Source organism: Gallus gallus, chromosome 1 (genome assembly GCF_016699485.2).
Source record: "Gallus gallus isolate bGalGal1 chromosome 1, bGalGal1.mat.broiler.GRCg7b, whole genome shotgun sequence".
NCBI lineage: Eukaryota > Metazoa > Chordata > Aves > Galliformes > Phasianidae > Gallus > Gallus gallus.
The window spans coordinates 104,737,145-104,758,158 of record NC_052532.1 but is presented as its reverse complement, the minus strand read 5'-3'; the positions used below and the strand labels follow the sequence as shown (position 1 = coordinate 104,758,158).

General features: G+C 46.8%; 2 protein-coding genes and 1 long non-coding RNA gene across 4 annotated transcripts in view; 2 read left to right on the top strand and 1 right to left on the bottom strand.

Annotated features, from left to right (window-relative positions):
- The window catches only part of SCAF4 (SR-related CTD associated factor 4), a 44,445-nt gene extending 41,307 nt beyond the window's left edge, over positions 1–3,138 (top strand). For both annotated transcript variants that reach the window (XM_015299359.4, NM_001012822.2), the window contains one exon: positions 1,929–3,138. In XM_015299359.4, the coding sequence (XP_015154845.2) occupies positions 1,929–2,770 (842 nt within the window). In that variant the 3' untranslated portion in view covers positions 2,771–3,138. The remainder of the gene's footprint in view (positions 1–1,928) is intronic.
- A 3,071-nt stretch (positions 3,139–6,209) lies between these two features.
- Positions 6,210–10,970, bottom strand: SOD1 (superoxide dismutase 1, soluble). The gene is made up of 5 exons (NM_205064.2): positions 10,835–10,970; positions 10,263–10,356; positions 9,721–9,790; positions 7,442–7,556; positions 6,210–6,781 (listed from the first exon to the last, which is right to left on the bottom strand). The coding sequence occupies exons 1-5, from the start codon at positions 10,907–10,909 to the stop codon at positions 6,671–6,673; spliced, it is 465 nt and encodes a 154-aa protein (NP_990395.2). The 5' UTR covers positions 10,910–10,970; the 3' UTR covers positions 6,210–6,670.
- Positions 10,971–11,169: 199 nt separating this feature from the next.
- LOC121106689 lies at positions 11,170–19,145 on the top strand. Its single transcript, XR_005839480.2, has 2 exons — positions 11,170–15,233; positions 15,821–19,145. It is a non-coding gene; the product is annotated as an uncharacterized LOC121106689 (long non-coding RNA).
- Positions 19,146–21,014: the final 1,869 nt, after the last annotated feature.

The following is a 21,014-nucleotide window of genomic DNA, read 5'->3' as shown; positions in this document are numbered from 1 at the left end:
CAGCCCATTAAATCTTAGTTCTTCCTTTCTGCCTTGTTTTTAAACTTCTCTGGAAGAATTGACTTAAAAATATCTCCGAATCTCAAAACTCAGCAAAATAAGTTTCTTGAAAGGCACCATTGGCCATGTGTCCGTCATGCCAGATGTGTAGGACTGAGTCTAGGAGGAGCTCAGACAAGGTGACAGGTAGCCCTGGTTATGAACCTGAGGGGGAAGGGACTGCTCATCTTGAAAAGGAAAAAGAAAAAACTCAGAAAAAAAAGCATCTGTTGCTGGCGGATCATTGCTTTCAAAGAGTGTCATCTTTCAAGCCGGGTCTTAAAAGTGGCTGCTTGGAGGGGAAGGTAAGGTGGCACCATGGACTGGAAGAACGTGCATCTTTCTGCTCCCTGAGATTTACTCATCAGCTAAATGTAGTTTCCTTTTATCACCAATACGAAGTGCATGAAAAGGTTTCTCTTTAGACATGTCCTTAGCATAAGAAGCGATGTGGTGACAGGGCACTAGTTCTGCAGAAAGCTCAGGCTTAGCTGGGCTGCAGATGCTAAATAAATCAGCTGTGATGTCTGACTGGAAGGTGGGATGTCTGCACAACAGCACGTCTGCTCCATTTTGCTCAAGATGCAGTTTTCAGTGGGACGCTGCCAAGTATTTAATTTCAATGTTAATTTAGGTGGCTGGTTGGCATTTTAGTTTTGCCCAGGGGCGGTAGTTACAAACTTGAACGTAAGCTGCATTCTTACATTTCATTTTTATTAATGTGTGGGGAAATAATTCTAATTTTGGAGTTTACTTCAAAAATATCTGTATGTATGCTCTCAGATGTATGGAGCTCATTTGCAGGTAAATTCCTTGTGAGCAGAAATGCCTGGGGCTGATGGATCCAATGTGAAAGGCAGAGGGCATGAGCCAATAGTGTGGGTTGAACACAGAAGACTTGCATGATGAGCTGCACACAACTGACGGTGCAAAGCACCCATCTGCCCCTCATACCCCTCAGCTTTTGGCCACAGCTCCTTGCGTTGGTGTCAGCTGGCTTTGAGAGGTTCCTCTTGTTCCTCTTAGGAAGATCATGCTGAAACCAAGACTCCAGTACTACAGAAGGAACATGAAAAATGGAAAATAGTTGACACTAGACATGTACTATGATTCTATCCTCATCTAGTGCTAGTGGGGGGCAGCCCTGCCCATGGCAGGGGGTTGGAATGGCCGGGTCTTTGAGATCCCTTCCAACCCAAGCCATTCTATGGTTCTGCAGAAGATAGAAAGCTGTTAGAAAAAAAAAAAATCCAGAAACTGCCTGTTGCATTTCCTTTTAGTTTTACGTTGCAAAACTAAACTTGTGTTACCGACTTTCTTGGGAAGGGTAGATGGAACTGTGTAGCTCCTGGCTCCTTTCCCAGCCCTGCTGTGGCCTTAGCTGCCCATCACTTACTGCTCCCCATCACTTACTGCTGACTGCTGCCTTTTCTGCACTTGGAAATCTTGTTGATAACCCAGCTGAAATTTCAGATATTTTAGCCAGGTACTCCTTAACAGTGCTTATCATAGAGAAGGGTTCTAGAGCTAGCTGAGGTAGCATGTGTCTGTAACATGGAAACCTGTGAAGCGTAACCCATTAGGGAGGCGTTTGGTCAGCAGCCAAAGCAAGGCATGGAGTTGGAGTTGAGGCACTCAGACCTGCAAACGGTGCAGCCATGAGGAGAAGCGAATAGCTGCCGTCTGTCTCAACAGTAATTATTTGTAGCACCAAAGCAACTTCTGCTGAAGGGCAGAGCTCTCTGGACAGCCTGCAGACCGGCATGAGACACGTTACGGACGGCTCTCCCCACACACCATGTCTGCGTTACTCATTTCATGAGACTTTCTGAATGTTTTAAGAACGACGTTGCTTTATTTTAATTTGTGCTTCTGTTTCTTTGCTTCAGGCACCCAAGGAGTCGCACCACCCCCTCCGGCCCCTGTTGTTGGCTTGCAGACTCCATCCACCGGCCTCCTGGGCGCCCGGCCGGGCTTGATACCGCTGCAGCGACCGCCAGGAATGCCACCGCCTCCTATGCAGCGGTTCCCCATGATGCCGCCACGACACATGCCGCCCCACATGATGCACAGAGGGCCCCCGCCGGGCCCGGGGGGCTTTGGGATGCCTCCTCCCCATGGAATGAAAACCCCCTTCCCTCCGCCGGGCCACTTTGTTAGGCCCGGGGGGATGCCGGGAAGCGGAGGGCCCAGCGGACCCGAGGAGAACAGAGACGGGAGGCAGTTCAGGAACGACAGGCAGACGTTCACCCCTAACAGAGACCAGGAGAGGTTCGGAAGGAGATCTTTTGGCAATCGGGTAGAAAACGACCGCGAGCGCTACGGCAACCGCAGTGACGACCGAGACCACGAGCGGCTTGGTAACCGTGACAGGAGAGAATGGGGGAGAAGGAGCCCCGAGCGCGATAGGCATAGGGACATGGAGGACAGAAACAGACGGTCCAGCGGACATCGAGACAGAGAGAGAGATTCTAGAGATAGGGAGTCTCGCAGAGACAAGGAAGAAAACCGAGGAAAGGAAAAACCCGAGGTGACAGACAGGGCAGACGGTGAGAAAAACCACGAATCTCACAGCGGCAAAATGGAAGACGCAGACGTTGTTTCAGAACTTCCTAAAGGAGAGTCTGAACCTTCAGGTGTAAAGCCTGAGGAGGAGTTGACATCCGAGGCTACCTCATCCGTGGAACAAGCTGAAAAGGATCTGAGCGCGGTGGCGGAGGCTCCTCGCTAGGGACTGGAATCTCAGCCGAGGACAGGGACATTTGTTGGAGTGTAGAGCTTTAGAGTTGTACAGTCTGCTGTATTATACTTGCTTCTGCTTCTATCAGCCCCTCGGTAGTTGGCGGGGAATTGTAAGCAATTTGATTGCTTCCCTTCTATTTAAAATAGCCACAACGTAACACAAAAATACTGAAGATATGATTAAAATATTACCCATTTTTGCTGTAACTTTTTTAAAGTTTTGACTTTAAAAAGTTTACAAATCAGAAGTAGAAGTGCTTTCTATTTTTTTTTTTTTTTAATTTAAGAAAAGGTAACGGTGAAAGCTCCTCAAAACAATAGGGATGTGTTTTTAATAAACTCTATTTTCGTAACAAACCTTAACGTGTGCTATTCTTCCTACACTGCACTGAAGTGGAGAAGGATTTGTTCAACATCTTTTTAAGTTTGAACTGCTGATGCTGTACGGGAGTCTAAATTAGACTGTGCTGTTTCTATCTGTTCAAAGGAATCCATCTGTTTGTGTAGCTATTCACGGAAGCCAATCTTTATTTGTAATAGTCACCTTGAGTTTTAGCTTGCTGCGTCTTAATGCTCGACCTGACCGTAGGAGGTAAAGGTTAGTTCGGAGATGTGAACTGCAGGGCTATTTGCAGTGTTCCGTTCAGTATTTACAATGCGATCGAGGCGGTTTTTGCTTCTTTCTTTTCTTCCCCCCCCCCCTCCAAGTGGTTCTGTGGTAAACGCCGCCCCTCGTCAGACTTGAGGAGACGCCTTCAGCCACCCCTGGGCGACTCTGTGTGGTCACGAAGTCGTGCAGTGGGCCGGGAAGCGTTACTCACTGACGCCGCTTGGAAAGCGGGGTGAAAGAGAAATCAAAGACACCAAAACACAGCGTGCAACGCGAAGCCTGTTTTTATTGAAGCGGGGCTGGGAGTCGGTGGGGAAGTGAGAGACCGCTCAAGGGTTTTAACGCGCTGCCTGTCCGTTCTCACAAACCCGGGCTGCTACCGCTGTCTGTGTTAATGATGTGTACTTCCTGTAAGCCTGCAAGAGGTAGGTCTGAAGTTTTAAGTTGTACCTGTCGGACTGATGGAAAAAGAACGCTTGTTCTTGTGTTTGTCAAAGTTTTGCCACCTTCTCTCCGGGTTACTTAAAGAATTTGGTCAGATTTTAACAGGGCAAATCCCGCTTCTTTGTGGTCGGCCCTTCAGGTGCAAACGGTCTTCAGAGCCCGCCGTGTGACGCCGAGCAGCCAGAGCCCCAACACGTCCGTGCTGAATCGGTCTTCTGATCAGCCCACGCGCCGAACGCGAGGCTCAGGCTGCGCCAGGCGTTCCATTGAACCTCGTTACGCTCTGAAAGTGTAGTGGAAAAGTTGTATGAATCCTGTGCATATTTCATTTTTTTCTCCTTGCTATAGGTGTGTTCTGCTTTGAAAGTTGTTTTTTTTTTTTCCCTAAGTGAGGGCAGCTGCTTTCTTCCATCAGTACTTTTCCATAGCTGCTCTGTGGCAGAGGAACTTCTTTTCTGGGGGAGGGAGAGGGGAGGGAAAGCAAATGTGGAGTTATGAATGGGGAAGAGGACATATATTTTTATGTTCTTGCAATAGCAGAATAAAGAGAGAAAAAAAAACCTGTTTACATACTTGTAGTGAACTCAGCTTCCATGTGTTAAAACTTGTGTCCTTAATGTCTGTTTCACGCGGGGCCAGCAGAACTTAACTCTTTCCATATACAGCCAGACACCAAAGTCACGTTTAAGACCATCTCAGTAAGAGCTGCCATAATTCTGTATGGAGGTAGGGGTTCTTCTTAAACAAATCCATTTTTATTGAAGGATTTAAGGCAAGAGTAAAAGAAATGGAAGGTTTAACTGCTCACACAAATGCCACCTCAGCATACTCTCCCTTTCTGGGAAACTGAAAAACAGTACCTAGGGAGAACTTTGGATGCTGTCTGCAGAGTGATGTTTTATTGCCTTCTGAAGCAGTAACCATGCAGTAAACACACTGGGGATGCATCACCAATATAAGCATATCCTGCTCTTGAACAGACTACCAAATCTCTGGCTTTAGAAAGAGAAAAATCTGTATTGGAATAGTCAGCTCAATGTAAGCATCTGTTACTGATAAAGACACCACAGCGTTAGCAATTAATACCTTGATCACTGAGCCTATGCCTGCCACTTAAGGGTGTGCGTATGTATGTAAACCAAGTATTGCTTCTCCCTGCTTCAATTAGCATTGACTTCTGGCTAGTGCCCAATCAGATACTTCAGCCAACGAAGGCAAAGACAGCTGAACAGGAAGCTCTGCTTGCAGAGAAGCAGGCTTCAGCGCTGAGGGTGGCTGAGCAGTGGAGCTGCTCTCATCCTGTGCCGCTCACCCTGCTGTTCTCATGCAGCTGCTGCTTTCCCCCACTTAGGGAACGGGGAGACAACACAGCCATCCTCTAAGCTTCGAACCATAAGGAGGTTGTGGCAGTACTGTGCATTTTCAAAGTGTTCTAAGATCCTCAATGCCTAAGAAGCAAGTTGAAAGGTACACCTACTATCTTACTTCAGCTGCAGCTTAATGAGAGCACAGGCCAACCCACCGCAAGAGGTACAGGTGGGTAGAGGCTGTGCATACATTTGTTTGCTACCCATAATGAATGTGAGTTCAGTGTTTTTACAGTCTTCTTGCTATTCTGAAAGCCATTCCATTTGTAACATGCTACACTGGAATTTGGGTGTCACTGGAAATACAACCACTTCCATGAATATCACTTATGTACAAGATAAAAGGAATGTCCATACAGGTCCTCATTAAAATCCATGATTTTTTCTATTAAAAGACTTGGAAATCTGTGTCTACGAGGTACATGCAAGAAAAGCAAAAGCTGGCACTATCAGTGATTACACCACTGACAGAACTTGAGCAAGTTGAATAATACAGAACTCCTGCCTCCACATATGCATTTTATTCCAGACTTCCTCCCTGTTAGAAACCTCTGCACAGCTTGAAGATGTCCTCACCAATGCATCCAGACTGCCACTGAACACCAGCCCCAAATTCTCACTGCAGGGAGGTTTCTGCATCTGCCCCTACTCCAAGGCCACACAATGACAAGGACACATGCTGCAAACAGACCATCTCACACACATCAGGCTCCCCCCAGTACTTCAGGATCACACTTCTGTCACCCAACACTTATCACATTTTACAGCCATAGGACATTGCTGTAAGAAAGCATAAAGGCACCGGGTGGGATATGGAGAGGGTGTCAGGTTGTTACTACAGGATGTGGAACACTTAGAGGGATGCACTGACAGAGCAAGGCAGCAGTTCCAGGGTTGCTGCCTCAATGCAATTTGTTGGATGCTATCAGCATCTTACAAACTACTGACATGAAGTCCAAGCCTTACGAAATCAGCTGGTAGAGTTTTAATAGACTGCAAGACCAACATAAGTTTTGCCCAGCAACTTTATTACTCAAGTTTGAAACAAACAGTGCTGCAAACCGCCTACTGCTATTTGGTGAGTAGCCTTGCTGGAGCTCCTAAGACTCCTCATCTTCTAAATCCCATAATATAGGAGCAGCTTTGGTGTTCAGCATGTGATCCCAATCAACCATCTTCCATTACACAGAACAGGAGTTTCAGTTAGTGAAGACTGCACTTCAAATGGTTACAGCAGATGCTTTAGCAGAAGACTACAGAGATTTTTTCCATTAGTAACACTTTAATTGCAATATACATAATACAAAATTATGTCAGTATTCACCAGTTAAACTGATACTCAAGAACGCAGAGTAGTAATGAGATTAAGTGATAAATCTTTTGCTTGCACACGGAAGAGCAAGTACAGCAATCACAATGAAATACAGCTCATTTCCCACTGCCATCTTAAGCATTTCAGGTACAACGGTTAGCACTTGGCTATTCCAATTACACCACAAGCTAAACGAGGTCCAGCATTTCCAGTTAGTTTGCTCTCATTATCTCCCCCTCTACCCAGGTCATCACTTTTTGCATGGACCTAGAAGAGAATTGAAGATACCTTAATTCACATTATTGCATTTTTCACTACACACTCACACTGGCAGTGACTGCCAGCTACCAGTGAGGCCTCACAGCACAGAAACAACTTACCCATTTTGTAATGCTGAATGCCAAACTGACACACACACACACACACAGAGAATTTGGGACTAGACTTGCCCATAAAGATGCATCACCTTCAGTTGTATTTGTTTGAACTGAAAGTCACCAGAACCCCAAATTTCAGAAAGTTATCACTACTCCAAGAGCAAACTCAGGCTTGCAGTTCACTTTCAGAGCACACTGCACTGAAGATGCAGCATCCCAGGCACCGCATTACATGACTACATTACAGACCTCCTTGCTACTTGACTGTCAGAGCAGCACACTCTCTTGCCCCAAGCCTAGGAGTCTACTGCCATGCCTTTCACTAATAGCATTAGTGCCAGACTACCGGTTCCCTACTCAGCTCAGCTTGCTTTAACCACACAGTCAGAAGCAAACTTAATTATCCTCAACAAGGCCAGTAGAAAATTAAAGATCTCATAGCAATGAAGCATCACCACACCAAAAACCCCACGCTAAAACATGCATGTCAAACAGCAGGAACTAAACCCACTGCTCTTTAAAGCCCCCAGGTTGGCAGCAGGGCACTTACCACCATGGTACGGCCAATGATGCAGTGTGGTCCGGTAAGAGAAATGACAGAATCTTCTATTTCTACTTCTGCCACTCCTCCCTTTGCAGTCACATTGCCGAGGTCACCCACGTGCCTGCACAGAAAAGCAGAGAAACTCAAAGTCTGGTTAAATTGAAAGCCCTGACAGACGGCCTGCACAACACGATGCCCACTTATCACACTCAAGTACTCCACCATCTTATTTTACACAGTACACACATTACCCCCAGCTGTGGATTTTAACTCCTTCAGCTCAAGACATGATTAAAACCCAATTCAAGGTAGAACTTGAAATAGAAGGCTAACCCACTTGGGGGAAAGGAATGCCATTATCACCTAGCAAGCTAAGCAAACAATGCACAACTCTTAAGAGCTAACAGTTCCTCCATGCTGATGGAGCCTATTTCCCTCTGCTCAGAAGGAAAATCTTAAACTAAATCTCTTAACCTTTCCTGTACAGACAAGGCATGACATACACACTACTGCTACACTTCTATTGTATATAACAAATTAGCTATTCCACAAACAACTGCCAGCTTTAGGCTTAAACAGGATTAGTAAAAGCAGTTTGACAAGGGATAGGTCAAAGGGGATACATTAAATGCTGGCTAAGTTCTAACCAGGGTAGGAATGATTGTTCAAGTCTGCCTGGCATTCCTCCATATTGACAACATTATGCTCTACTACAGTTCAGGTGGGAGCTCTCCACTAGGAATTAATCCTCACTCAGCTCAGTACTCACAGAACATTTGCACACTGCTGTTTTGTTTCCTACACAGCTACCCCAAACAAACCATTCATTTCAAGCTGATGGAACCTCAAACACCAACTTGTTTCTAGAACTATCCATGCTCACAGGGTGACCAGCTCTGCCAGCTACCTGCCAACTACCTGCTTCCTGAGAAGACAGTGCTGATTTCTTATTTTTAACTCAGTCCTAGAGAATAAGGACAAGGGCAGTTTTCCCTTTAGGAGTTTGCTTGATGTAAGCTACCGGGAAGTTTTAGTACAACTGGCTTCAACTCCAGCCTTACAGAAGCATGACCTAGTTCTCATACCTACACAGAGAATCCCCAGTCTACAGCTGCTTGAGCAGGCAGGTTACATCAGAAGCAAGGTTTGACGGAGAATCAATAGAAGCCACAATGCTCATGTAACTGTGACCTTTAGCATTAGAGTGCTTGGCTGCCTGTGAAGCCCTACAGCCACCATTTCGCACTACTTTCATCCAGACAGCTATCACCCAACTTACTTCATCTGGCAAGCAACTGATCACTCCAAAACAAATTGATCAATAATAGAAGCTGTAGGCACAGGCAAAATACCTGAAAACTTGACCAATGCAGCCAGATTGGACACAATGCTTGTCCAGAACCTACCGCTGCAGGATCAACCCACCTTTTAGACTTGCACAAGATCTAAAGACCAGCATGATAGCAGCACCCTTCCAGTCTTGGAACAAGACAGACAGACAAGCAAGCATATTACTGAAACCAGCTGCTCAGTGGTCTCAGATACCACATAGATACGTCAGACATGAAAGGGTCCCTCCAAGGGTAACTGGGCCATTTAACTACTTTCCAGGAAGAATGCAGTGTCAGCTTCCACTGACAGAGGACTTTCGGGCAAGGACAGAGGCATTCAGTGTAAACAGACTAGTACTTACACCTGGCACTCAACCGCTACAGAATACATCCCATAGGCAGCACAGTACTTAAGGTAAGAGGTTAAGAAAAACCCATCATACCAAATAAAAGTGCCTGTGCCAGGCACACAACTTCGTACTCATCTTGCAATCTCCCCAAAGCCTCAAAGTGAGGATCCTCACAGACTGTATGACAAGCCCACACACAGCTCAACACATGACAGTTTAGGGCTTCTGCTGTCAACAGCCAGCTCTGAAAGAGAAATAAGGCACCACTAGAGGTATTAGTAGTATTACTACCTCCTCCCCTTCTCACTTATCTCCTAATGAACATTCACTAACAGTCCTTACTTATTTCCTCTTCTCCCTATGCTATGATAAGACCAGTGTGCCAAAGACTACATTTTGGATACATTCTTGGAGCCACGGTGCCTAAAGCACTGCTGTATGGTCACCAAGTACCTTGCCAACTGACCTCAGAAGTCCTGCTGGAATTGCTAGTTTTCCTCTAGCACTATCCTAGCAGTGAGTCACACAGCAGCCTCTGAAGCTGAAAGCTGAACTCACACAGCTGCTGCACTGAGCAGCATTAGGTCAGGCCCATTAAACTCACCTATCTGCATCTTTTGGTCCACCATGCTGCTTGCCTTCAGGATTGAAGTGAGCACCTGCGCTGGTACACCCTGAAAAAGAACAACAGCCAAAAGCAGATTTGTCACAATAAGCAGTTAGAGTTGGTGCTTACACTGTACATGAATTTAGTCCTCCTATAGTGTGAGGAAGTTAAAGTCACTAGTGATGAAACCACTACACTCCAGCTACATCTATAAACATAGAAACGTTACTCCAAGTTCAACAAATGCAGATGACTCATTCAAGAACGTCCTTTGCCAGATGAAAGTTCCCCCATTTCTTAACACTAGGTTAAAAACTAGGTCAAACAAAGTATTTAGGCCAGTGCTTGATATACCAGACCTTGAACAGTAGCCTCAACGTGTTCAGAGAACACAAGAATCAATTCCTTAGGAATCATAGTTTCTTAGGACAGATGTGCAGTCGTAACACACACATATGCTGAAGATGGTTGCTGCTGTGACACCAGCAGCAGCTCCTTGAAGCTGAACAATCACACCGCAGCTGTAACTGGCATCTTACCATTTGTGTTGTCTCCAAATTCATGCACATGGAAGCCATGATCTCCATCAGACAAGCCAGTAATTTTTCCAGTAACCTTTACTGGCCCGCTCCCCTGCAATGCAAAGAGCTGATTACTACTGACACGACTACAGCATCAAAGAGCCTCATTACGAGAGAAGCTTCCAGGTCAATCAAAACTCAGCTACCAATGCAGAATAACCTGAGCTGGAAGCGAGCGCCAAGCACTCTACCCGAATATCAGAATGCACGGCTGAGTTATCCAAACTCTCCTTAACTCCGGTACTCAGGGCCGTGCCCACAGCCCCTGGGCAGCCCGTTCCATGCCCACCACCCTCTGGTGCGGACCCTGTCCCCAACCCCCAGCTGCCCCAACCCGGGGCTCTCCCACCCCCTCCCCGCGGGCACCCGAGGAACCGCCCCGCCCCCGGCCAGCACCGACCCGCTGGCGCACGGCAGCAGCCCGGCCCCGCTCTCCCCGACGCCCGCAGCCGCCCGCCCACCCCGCGCGATGACTCAGCACCGCTGCCGGACAGAGAGCGGACAGAGCCCCGCCCGCCGCCTGGCCTTGCCTGCTGCTGGAAGTGGATGACCCCCTCCACGGGGCCGTCCCCCTTCATCACGCACACGGCCTTCAGCGTCGCCATGTTCCCGCAGCAGCCGCAGACGGCGCGCAGCAATACAACCACCTACGAGCGCCCGAGGGCTAACAGGCCCGCCTCTCCCGCGGGGCTTATATAGAGCCGCCGTCAGCGCCGCGGCCAATCACAGCGCGCTCTCTGGTCTTCTCGCGCAACTACAGCGCGAGGCTCTGTCAATCAGGAGGAAAGGCGGGCGTTGCGGAGGGAGAGCCAATCAGCGGCGCCGTCTCCCGGGCCAATGGGCAAGCGAGCCGCCTCCAACGGCCGAGCGCGCGCGGGGGTGTGGCTGTAGCGGGGGTTGTGTAACCGCTGTTCTCCATAATTGTTTTGCTGTGGTGATGCGCGGTTCGCGCGTTCGCCGTTGTCTCTCCCGGTTACTTATCTCTGGTTCCTCAGTCCCCGTGTTGGGTGCCTGAAGGGGCTGTGGTGGGAAGACCTCACTGTGGCCTTCCAGTACATGAAGGAAACATATAAACAGGAGGGGAATGGCTGTTTACAAGGGTGGATAATGATAGGACAAGGGAGAATGGTTTTAAACTGGAACAGAGGATGTTTAGGTTGGATATTAGGAAGAAGTTTTTCACATGGAGGGTGGTGACGCAGTGGAACAGGTTGCCCAAGGAGGCTGTGGATGCCCCATCCCCGGAGGCATTCAAGGCCAGGCTGGATGTGGCTCTGGGCAGCCTGGTCTGCTGGTTGGCGACCCTGCACATAACAGGGGGATTGAAACTCGATGGTCATTGTGGTCCTTTTTAACCCAGGCCATTCTATGAATAGCTCAGGAGTGGGGGAAGTCGTGATGAAAAAAGGCTTGTGGGTTGAGATAGGGATGGGGAGAGCTCGATAGTTATGCTTGGGCAAAGCACACACAATGTAGGGAGATTTGTGTTATTTGTGGCCTACTGATGACAGACTAGAGCAGTGAGAGCTAAAAGCAAATATTATTATATGTACTGTAGTATATTGTCTCGCATTCTGAGATCATATTTAGTTAATTACTTTTCTCCCTTAGCTCATTGCTGCTGTTTTGTTTGCAGGCCCGTCTCCCTACCTTTCCCCTCTTCCCCTTCCCCCTATTCCAGAACAGGGATCCATGGGTCCCCTCACCCCATTAGTCATGGAACTGCACCCAAAGCCATTGACACAACAACAACGAACACAGAAAAAAAAATACATGGAGAGATTTTCTCTGAGAGACAGAGTGCTTGCTTAATCCTGGAAAGAATCCTGGACCGCTTCCTATCTGGGAAGCATCTTGGCATCGTGAGTGGTTCAGCTCCCTGGTGTTTGTTCTTGATGCTCCTGGAGAGTGGAGGCTCTGCAAATTAGCGGTGAGCAAACGGGTTTGTTTGCATGGCACAACATCCTGAATGCTTGGTAGATCAAAAGGAAAGATGTCAGTGCCCGCAGGACAGATGTAATTTGTTTTCTTTTTTAATGATTCATAAACGTGGTAGGATGGCAGTGACTCAATTTATTTTCTGTCATCCCTAACTTCTTGTATCATTATCCGTTCTTTGGGTTTTTTTGTTTGTTTGTTTTTCCAATGCCCATTTCATTAAGGGGGACATCTTGAGTGCTGTGCCGTAGTGCTTTCTCTTACTGTTAGGCCAGTTTCCAAATCCAGCTCTTTTTATCAGACAGGTTTATTCCTTCCTACCAGGAGTTAAGTTTTCAAGTACTGTCCACCTTCATATCTCCACATGAATATAGAATCATAAGCACAGAAGGGTTTGGGTTGGAAGGGAGCTCAAAGCCCACCAACCCCAACCCCTGCCGTGGGCAGGGCTGCCCACCACCAGCTCAGACTGCCCAGGGCCCCATCCAACCTGGCCTTGAGCGCCTCCAGGGATGGGGCACCACAGCTTCTCTGTGCCAGTGCCTCACCGCCCTCTCAGCAAGAAATTTCCCCCTGACATCTAATCTAAATCTCCCTTCTTTTAGTTTTAAACTGTTCCCCTTTATCCTATCACTAACAACCGGTGTAAAAGGTTGATTTCCCTCCTGCTTATAAGCTCCCTTTAGGTACTGACAGGTGGCAGTGAGGTCTCCTTGGAGCTTTCTGTTCTCCAGGCTAAGCAAACCCGGCTCTCTCAGCCTTTCTTTGTAGGACAAACAGATGGCAAAGAACCAGATGTGATAGGCCTCTTAATATGTCAAGTAAATTGATTCTAAGAAGTTATTTCAGAGATCACATAAGGCATCAACAACAAACACTTACATGTGGAAAAAAGCCTGAACTCAGATACCCGATGAGTAAGTTAGACAGAAGGCAGCTAACAAAGATACTAGGAGACAGCATGTTGAACAGATCAGCAGTGGAAGGCTAAAGAAGAGAGGCAGATTTAGAGAGCTAATGTACAAGAGTTTGTGTGGCACATACAGAAATAGATCAGTAATCTTATATAGGTCATGGCCTCGCCTTTTGGAGTGTTTTCTATTACCCTTTCACTAGTACAGTAGAAAGAAAATAGTATTAGCTTACACGTGTGCTCTTTCTCAAGAGTCTTATACAAGAAGATAGAGAAAGGTTTTTGTTTTGCTTTCTCCCACATGCTTGCTTGTAACTAATTTACTTTCTTACATCTTAGTGGTAGGGAACAGATTTTGTGGGGAAAAAAAAACAAAACAAAACACCACAAAGAAGCTGAACAGAGTGCTTGGTAGCAATAACTTGTTTTACTGCTTGACATATCAGTGCCAAAGGAGAGAACAAGTGCACTGCTAACCTTTGATAGCATGAACTGCAGTATGATCTGCAAGATCTGGCCAATGTGAGAAGGAGTGTGTTATCTCTTACAACTCTTTGTTTGCCAACTCCCTTTGCCTCGTAACATAGTTCTACTGTCCTGGCTTGGAAGAAGCCCAGACCAGGCCTGGATGCATGCTTATAGATAGCTAAAATGGTGATAGTGAGAGCTGACTTGGAGCTCAGGGTGGGTGAAGAGAGTACGAGGGGACAGCCTTAGGGCTGGGCAGACACATGGCTTTGCCTATGCACACCGTTCTGCAGTTACCTGCAAGGCACGTCTGTTCTAGCAGGGTACTGAAGTAGTGATGGTCAAAAAGGTTCCTCACACTGCATAATGGGAGACACAGGTATTTCTGAAGGGCTAGGATCCAAGGGAGTCTTGGTTATTTCCCAATTTGCTTGCTTAAAAGGCAAATTAATTAATTGTTGTGTAATGTGGGTTAATAGAAGTCTAATCTACATAGGAGCTCATCAACTTCTATGCAAAATGTGCATAGAAACAAAAAATCCCAAGCCCTTATGTACTGTACAAATATGGCATATATTGAGCGTAAAGCCCCTCCAACAGATTAACGTCCATTCTGATCAGGATTTTACATGGATTAAAAAATTAGAGGCATTTTTAGGGTTGAAATTCCCATGGCAGCCATACCTGTGGTACACTGTGCGAATGTAGTATTTTTACTTGGGGTGACTCTCATGGGGAAATGCAGAGTGAAACTAAGATTGTAATAATCGGTATCATTCCACATCTCCTGAGCTTACGTGCATCGGTGCTCACCCATCGTGATCATTGTCCATGAATCTATATTAATGTTTTTTTATGTTTATTTGCTTATATGAAGAAAAACAAATAGAAACAGCATGAATTTTGATGAATGATCCTATCTGTGGGCCGGTAAGGACGCTGAATGTGTTTATGTGAAGGGGAGACTGCAGGTGAGCTAAGTACAAGTGTGCCCACGCCAGCATGCAGGAAAGCAGGCAGCTGTCTCTTCTCTGCAAACTCTGGCTCCAAAGGTGAGGAATGCCAGTGGGGCTGGCTCAGAGTGCTTCTTCCTTCTGCTCCTGGAGCAGCTCTTTGGTTCTTCTTACCTCATTCTTCCTGCTCCGCAAAGATGATGAGCTGTAGCTTCCCAGTGCTGTAATGGGCAGGTTGCATGGTCTTTTCGTTTAAAGGCTCTCTGTGGAATGTGGAAGCTGCATTTCCAGTGTTGGTGTGACCTTGTGCTGCGGCACCAGTGAGGATCTGCAACATTTGGGAGTCACCTAGTGAACAGAGAGCACAATATACATACGTTTTTGCAGGCTTACTCAGAAAGGAGAGTGCCGTACTGCATCTGGATTGTTATTCTGCAATGTGAAAGGTCTGGAAAAGGCTTGTGGCTCATCGTGTGTTCTCCTTTGGGATCCCATGGCCTAGATGCTGGAATCTCCTAGTGTCTAATGTGTGCTTTGTCACCGAGTTCAGCTGTCTAGCACTGATGTCTTAACACCGTCTGAGATATTTCAGGATACCCCCTCTGGCCTCTAGCTGCTCCTGAAGGAGTCCCGGAGCTGCCGTCCCCTACCCTTAAGGTACTCCATCTCAAAAAGCACTGAACACCAAACCCCGAGCCTTTGCTTTGTCCTGGGGAAGACATCGTGTGTCATTCAAGACTTTCCATTTGCTTACATGTGGGTAATGGCACTTCCCTGCCTCTAAGGGACTCTGGGAGAGGTAATTAAGTCAGTTAGCCTTTGTAGAGCTTTTTTTTGAAGTTGACAAGGGCAATTATTAAAAGTTATTTCACTGGGAACTTTGTGACGGTGGCTCCCTAGTGAAAAGCCTGTCAATTAAGTGGTGGTTGTGCTGATAACCGAAACATTTGTGTAATTAAAGTAGTGCCAGCCTGGAAATCCTTTAAATGGAGCGTACGAGATTAAAAATAACACTTGCTTTCAATGGCTGAACTGAGATAATCTGCTGTAGTCCCTGACCCTCCATTGCTATACAAGCTGAGCAACTCTGAAACATGAGACTGAGAGGAGAGGTTGTGTAAGAGCTGTGGAAGACCTTTGTACCCAGTGCAGGGCTTGTCACCGCAAGTCGCTGCAGCCATTCACAGGCACTGGTGCTATTCACCATCCGTTTGCTGATACATTGTTTTTTTTTATATTTTCAGGGCGGAAAGCTGAGTGCATGCAAGATGGAGGGCTGCTGCTGGGGTTGCCGCAGCCAAATGAGGGCCTACAGGGTCAGGTTGGCTGCTCTCACAGGAACGCGTTGGCATGGCCAATGTTGGGCAAAACAAAGGCCAGTGAGTCCTTCACCCTGGTTATGGCAAACAGCCGTGCCTCCAGCTTCATGAGCTCCTGCATCGTGGCCTGCACTTATTGGGCCTTTGTGTGGAAGCCTGTGCCTTTTCATACATTACCTCATATAAAAAGAATGGCCTTGTAAGGATTTCATTTAAAGCACAGAAGAGGAAATACCTAATCTTATATTTTTAGCCAGGAGTTTCTCTGTGAAGCCCTTGTAGTTGTAATTAAACCTTTAATGTCACTTGATACGAAGTTGATTTTCAATCCTGACCCAGAGGAGCATATCCTAGAAGTAGCTTCCCAGGCAGCTTCATATGGATGTACGTTTCAGTGCTTCCTGACACAAACTGTTTGGCACTCTCTTTAATATTTACATATTAGTAACACAACGGGTGCCGGTATGCCAAAGAAACAAAGCTTTTGATTGATTTCTTTATTTTTGCTTAACTCATCTGTGCTGACTAATCATCTGATTCAGTACAAAACCACAAGGGAAACGCTAATTAATACACAATTAGAACCTACCTGAATGCTATGGGAGGGTAAACTGTGACATTCCGCAGTGAGAAATCAAACTTGCCAAACGTGTTGGAATACATCTAGGCAGGTCTCCGAGATAACAAAGACGTGTTTGATTAGGAGCTGTAAAGGCATGATTTATCCTCCCAGGACACGAGGTGATCAGGGAGTGACTGAGTTCCTTCACAAATTAGACCCACGACTCAGGGAGCATGGGTTCACGTGGCAGTCAGTGAGAAGAGACTCCTGGATGCTATTTTAATACAAATAATAAGTGGGAATACAGCTACAAAACCCATGAGGCAGGTGCTGTAACGCGGTTGCTACACCGCTGTGTAATTAATATTTATGTGATCACCTTTGCATCCATTAGGATTTTTATTTCCACAGGTCAGTAAACATCTCCCGCCTGCCAAAAGCACAAAGGGCACCACAGGAAGAGGCCTGCAGACTTTGCACCCAGCACTTGTGCAGGGGATCGTCGGCTCTCTGCATTTCTACGATCCAGAATGCTTTCACAAAATGTGGCCAGGGCAGATATACAAGTTTCTGGCTGGGACTCAGGTATTACGACTGTTGGTTTTGGTGGACAGAAAAAGTCCCTTTCTGTTCATTTATAAGCTGTTTGAGACTTTGAAAAGCCAGCCCGTGGCTCTGTCGCAGGGCCAAGCCTCGTAGCTGTTCTGGAACAGGCTACAGCATCCGCTGAAACCCGTGCCCATGTTGAACCGCATCCAGCGCTGTCAGCACACGCCACAGCGCGCTGGCATTGAGGACTTGCAGTGGGCACGTGGGCCTGGCGGGACGGTTCCTGTACGCTTCCTGAGCTGGAGTGATTTAAGCCTCCTGGCACGTGGCCCACTGCATCACACGGCTCTGAAACACTCAGATATGCCGGTGTGCCTGCGGCTGCAGAGGAAGAAGAGGCTGCTGCAGCCAGCTGCTGGAGATTAGCACCCGTTCCTAACTACATGCACAGTTAGTGCCTAATCCGGAGCTGTCAGTAAGGTCTGGGCTAACATGCACATATTTAACAGCTGGTTTTTCTGAGCCTGGATCACTCTGACTATAACCTGGCTAAGGAGTAATGCCACGTGCAATCATGCCATGAGGTCTGTGGGGCAGCAGCAGTCTTTGCTTATCATATGGAGTGAGCTGCTCAGTGTAGGCAGGGGCAATGCAGCCAGACACAGTTCCAGACCCAAATACTTACTATGAATATTCTCTGCAGCCTCAGGTGGACACAACAGGCATGCAGGATTTTCAGGTCGCATATTCCAGTTGTGCCTGGCCCTGGGCAGCTGAGGGCTTGCTGCTGGTTGCCTCTGAGATGGTTTCAGGTTCTCTCTCTTTCAAGCCACCACCCTCATTGCTTTCAGTTCCTCTGCATGCCTCTGCACGCTGAACTTCTCTTCTGTGCCTGAGACATGAGGCAGCAGCCAGGCTGTCCCAGTCAACCAAGCCAGAGATGCTCATCCCTGTGGTGCATGGAAAAATTGAAATGCTTCCCATGTGAGAGTAGAAAATTTCCCCATACCAGACCACATTTCTGCTTGCTTCCCTTTCCCTGGAAGCAGGGCAAGATGTCCCCGGTGTGGGACAATCCACTGGGGACCCACGGTAAGTCTTTTACACAAACATGTTCCGGAGTTCAAGAGGAATTTGAACAACACTCTCAGAAACACAGGTTGTGTGTTCCTGTGTAGAACCTGAGCTCGATGGAGGAGCTGGGCTGGATTCAGTGATCCTTGTGGGATGTTTTTAGGACAAACTTTGTTGCTGATAGGATCAAGGGGAAAAAATGCAATGTGAATGATTATAAAACTGTGCATGGATTGGAGATGGGAGTTGGTGTCTGTTCTGGTGAATTCAGAGCTTATTAGCAATGACAAATGGCCACTGGTTGGCATCATGGGTGCAGGTTTCCTGTGACAGATTCTGCCTTTCACAATTACCATCACTAAAATACTTGAAAATATGTCTTCGTTTGCTAAAATACCCCAAAATGTGTAATTTTCAAGAAGAAGAAGTGTACAGACCAGGGACACTGGTTAGTTTATATAGACACACGACTCCCTGTGCCCTCTCATGGAAATTTTACCATCTTCATCCTTTCGAAACTCCAGAGTCAGGAGAAGAAATTTCAGCTGTGCCTCATAAACCAGCATTTCTAAAACAGCCACAAGTCTTTGGAGGGGATCCCTGCACCTACCTGCCAGGCATTCAGACCTGGGGATTATGAGACACCAAACGCCAGGCAGAGTTTTACAAGTCATTCTTAGTTCCCTGTTGGTGAACGTCAATGAAAAAAGGACCTAAAAGGAACATTTTGTGAAGATGTTCCTTGCTCTATGAAACAAGAACTGTTGTGGTAGAGTCCCCGTTGTCCTCATCCTTTCACCTAACTGACGTGCTTATTGCTTAATCCTGTCTTATATGGATTCCAACCTCAGATCATGTGGGAAAAGTGGGACTTGATTAAGACCTAATTGCCTGTTGTATATGCTTGATAACTTTAAGGTATGTGTATGAGGGGCCTGAGGAAGCAAATGGTACAAATGACGTCAGTTCATCCCCTGGACAAAAATTAATTTGCCCTTTTCTAAGTAGGTTTGCAGTTTGGAAATCCGTGTGAATCTTTGGCTATGTGACAATATAAACTGTGAATAAAGTCTCCTTTCTTATCTCAAAATATCTGGAGAGGATAGTTTTCTGAGAGAGAGAATATGCTGAAAACAATGTATTTGTAGAGAGATCAGAAAGCCTTCAAGTTAGTACAGAGGATTGCTCTCATTCCTGTGGGAATACAGAGGAGATCTTTGTATGGCATCTTGTATCAGGCTGTAATAAAACAAGGGGCGTAAGACTTGCTTGTGGGGAAGAAAACCTCCGTTAGAGAACATGGAAACGGCCTGTCATGTTCACGTGGTCTGCCTGGGGAAAAAAGGATTTAAAACTGAGCGGCACAAAGACATATAATGTCTCTGTCAGCATCTTCACTGAAGATGTCAGGATGTGATCTCTGGCCCTTCAGTGTGTGGGGACTGTGGCAGTTCCAAGAAACAGAATCCCCATGAAGCATGCATGAAGTAGCAATTTCAGTTCAGACAACACCTGGCTCCTCCAACAGCATTTCCTGATTATACAGGCTGCTAAACAATTCACCATCCTTCTGAAATGAAAATAAGATGCTGACAGCACAGTCAAGCTAATCCTATAGCAGGACTTAGTAATGAGGAAGTGCAGAGGTGGTACCAGTGCTTAACTAATGCTGCAGTGGCCGGATCCCAGAAGGAGCATCCAAGCTTTTGGCTTCCCCCTGCTCTGCCAAATACTGCAAGAGCTGTGCTAATGGCTTGGCCGTATGCACTATGCTTGGCAAAGAGCCAGTTTGTGCCTTCCACCTCCAGCACCCCAATTGTATTTTGTCCATGTAGGAGGAAAATAAATGCCTATCGTGGACAAACCATTTGCTGGAATTGGAGGGCAGAGTGGCTTATTACTCACATCAGCCAGGCAGAGTTGAGTTATGGATGACAGCTGAAGCAATTGTGTAATAGAAATAATGGGACTAATGAACACAAATCAATAGGCACAATCATTCAGCAACGTCTAACACTCCCTGCTCCCCTCTGAAGTGGGACCTAACATCCATCACAGCAGACAAGGGCAGAATGGATGGGTACGCTCTCAACTCAGACAGTTCTGTACTGCTGAGCTGCCCAAGATCGCCCTGGGAAATTGTCTTCCAACAAAGCATCTCAGAGGCCAGGGTCCAAAGAGGAAATTCAAAAAAGCCAGAATTCTTGAAAGTCAACATGCCCCATCTTAATGTCATCCTGGAGGACACGTGTCCAGAGAAGCTAACCAGGATGGTCCCACACTGCTCAAGGACAGCGTATGCTTCTGTCCAGAAAACTTTGCTACCTCTGTCAAACAGTATGAACAAAAAAACCAAACAAAAAAGTGTTTCAGCTGCCATCTGCCTTTTCTGCTTTTTCTTCTGAGTTTTACAACACTATGTTGGCTTGTGAGAGTCTTTGCAGGATAGCACTTCCTCCCCAGCTTCCTTGAGAAGACAGTAGATGTGTCTACACTTGCTAAGTGCAGGAAGAGTAGGCAGTAAGTTCAAGCTTTGGACTCCTGATTATCTTCACTGAGTAGTTATTAGGTCAATGCCTGCATGGCATTGCTAGAGCAGGCTAGCCCATAGCCGGGCACAGGAGTAGTGCCTAGAAGTGCTGGTCAGTAGCTAAGCTAGGAATTAGTTCTTGTCCTTTTTTCATCCAGCAGCATAAGCATAGCCCGAGGTGACAGGGAAGACTGTGAGATCTTCCTCCCTTTTGGGGCTGGAGCCGCCCAGGCTTTGGCTGTGGTGGGCTCTCCTGCCCCTGGTACAGGCCAAGGCCTTGTCTCATGCTCAGAGCAGCAGTCTTCTTCCAAGGCCCCATAAACCCCGATCTCTTTTCTTCCCCTGCCAGCACCCGCTCAGAGCAGTTTCCAACAGAGATCCAACCCAGCATTTTCCCTCAGTGG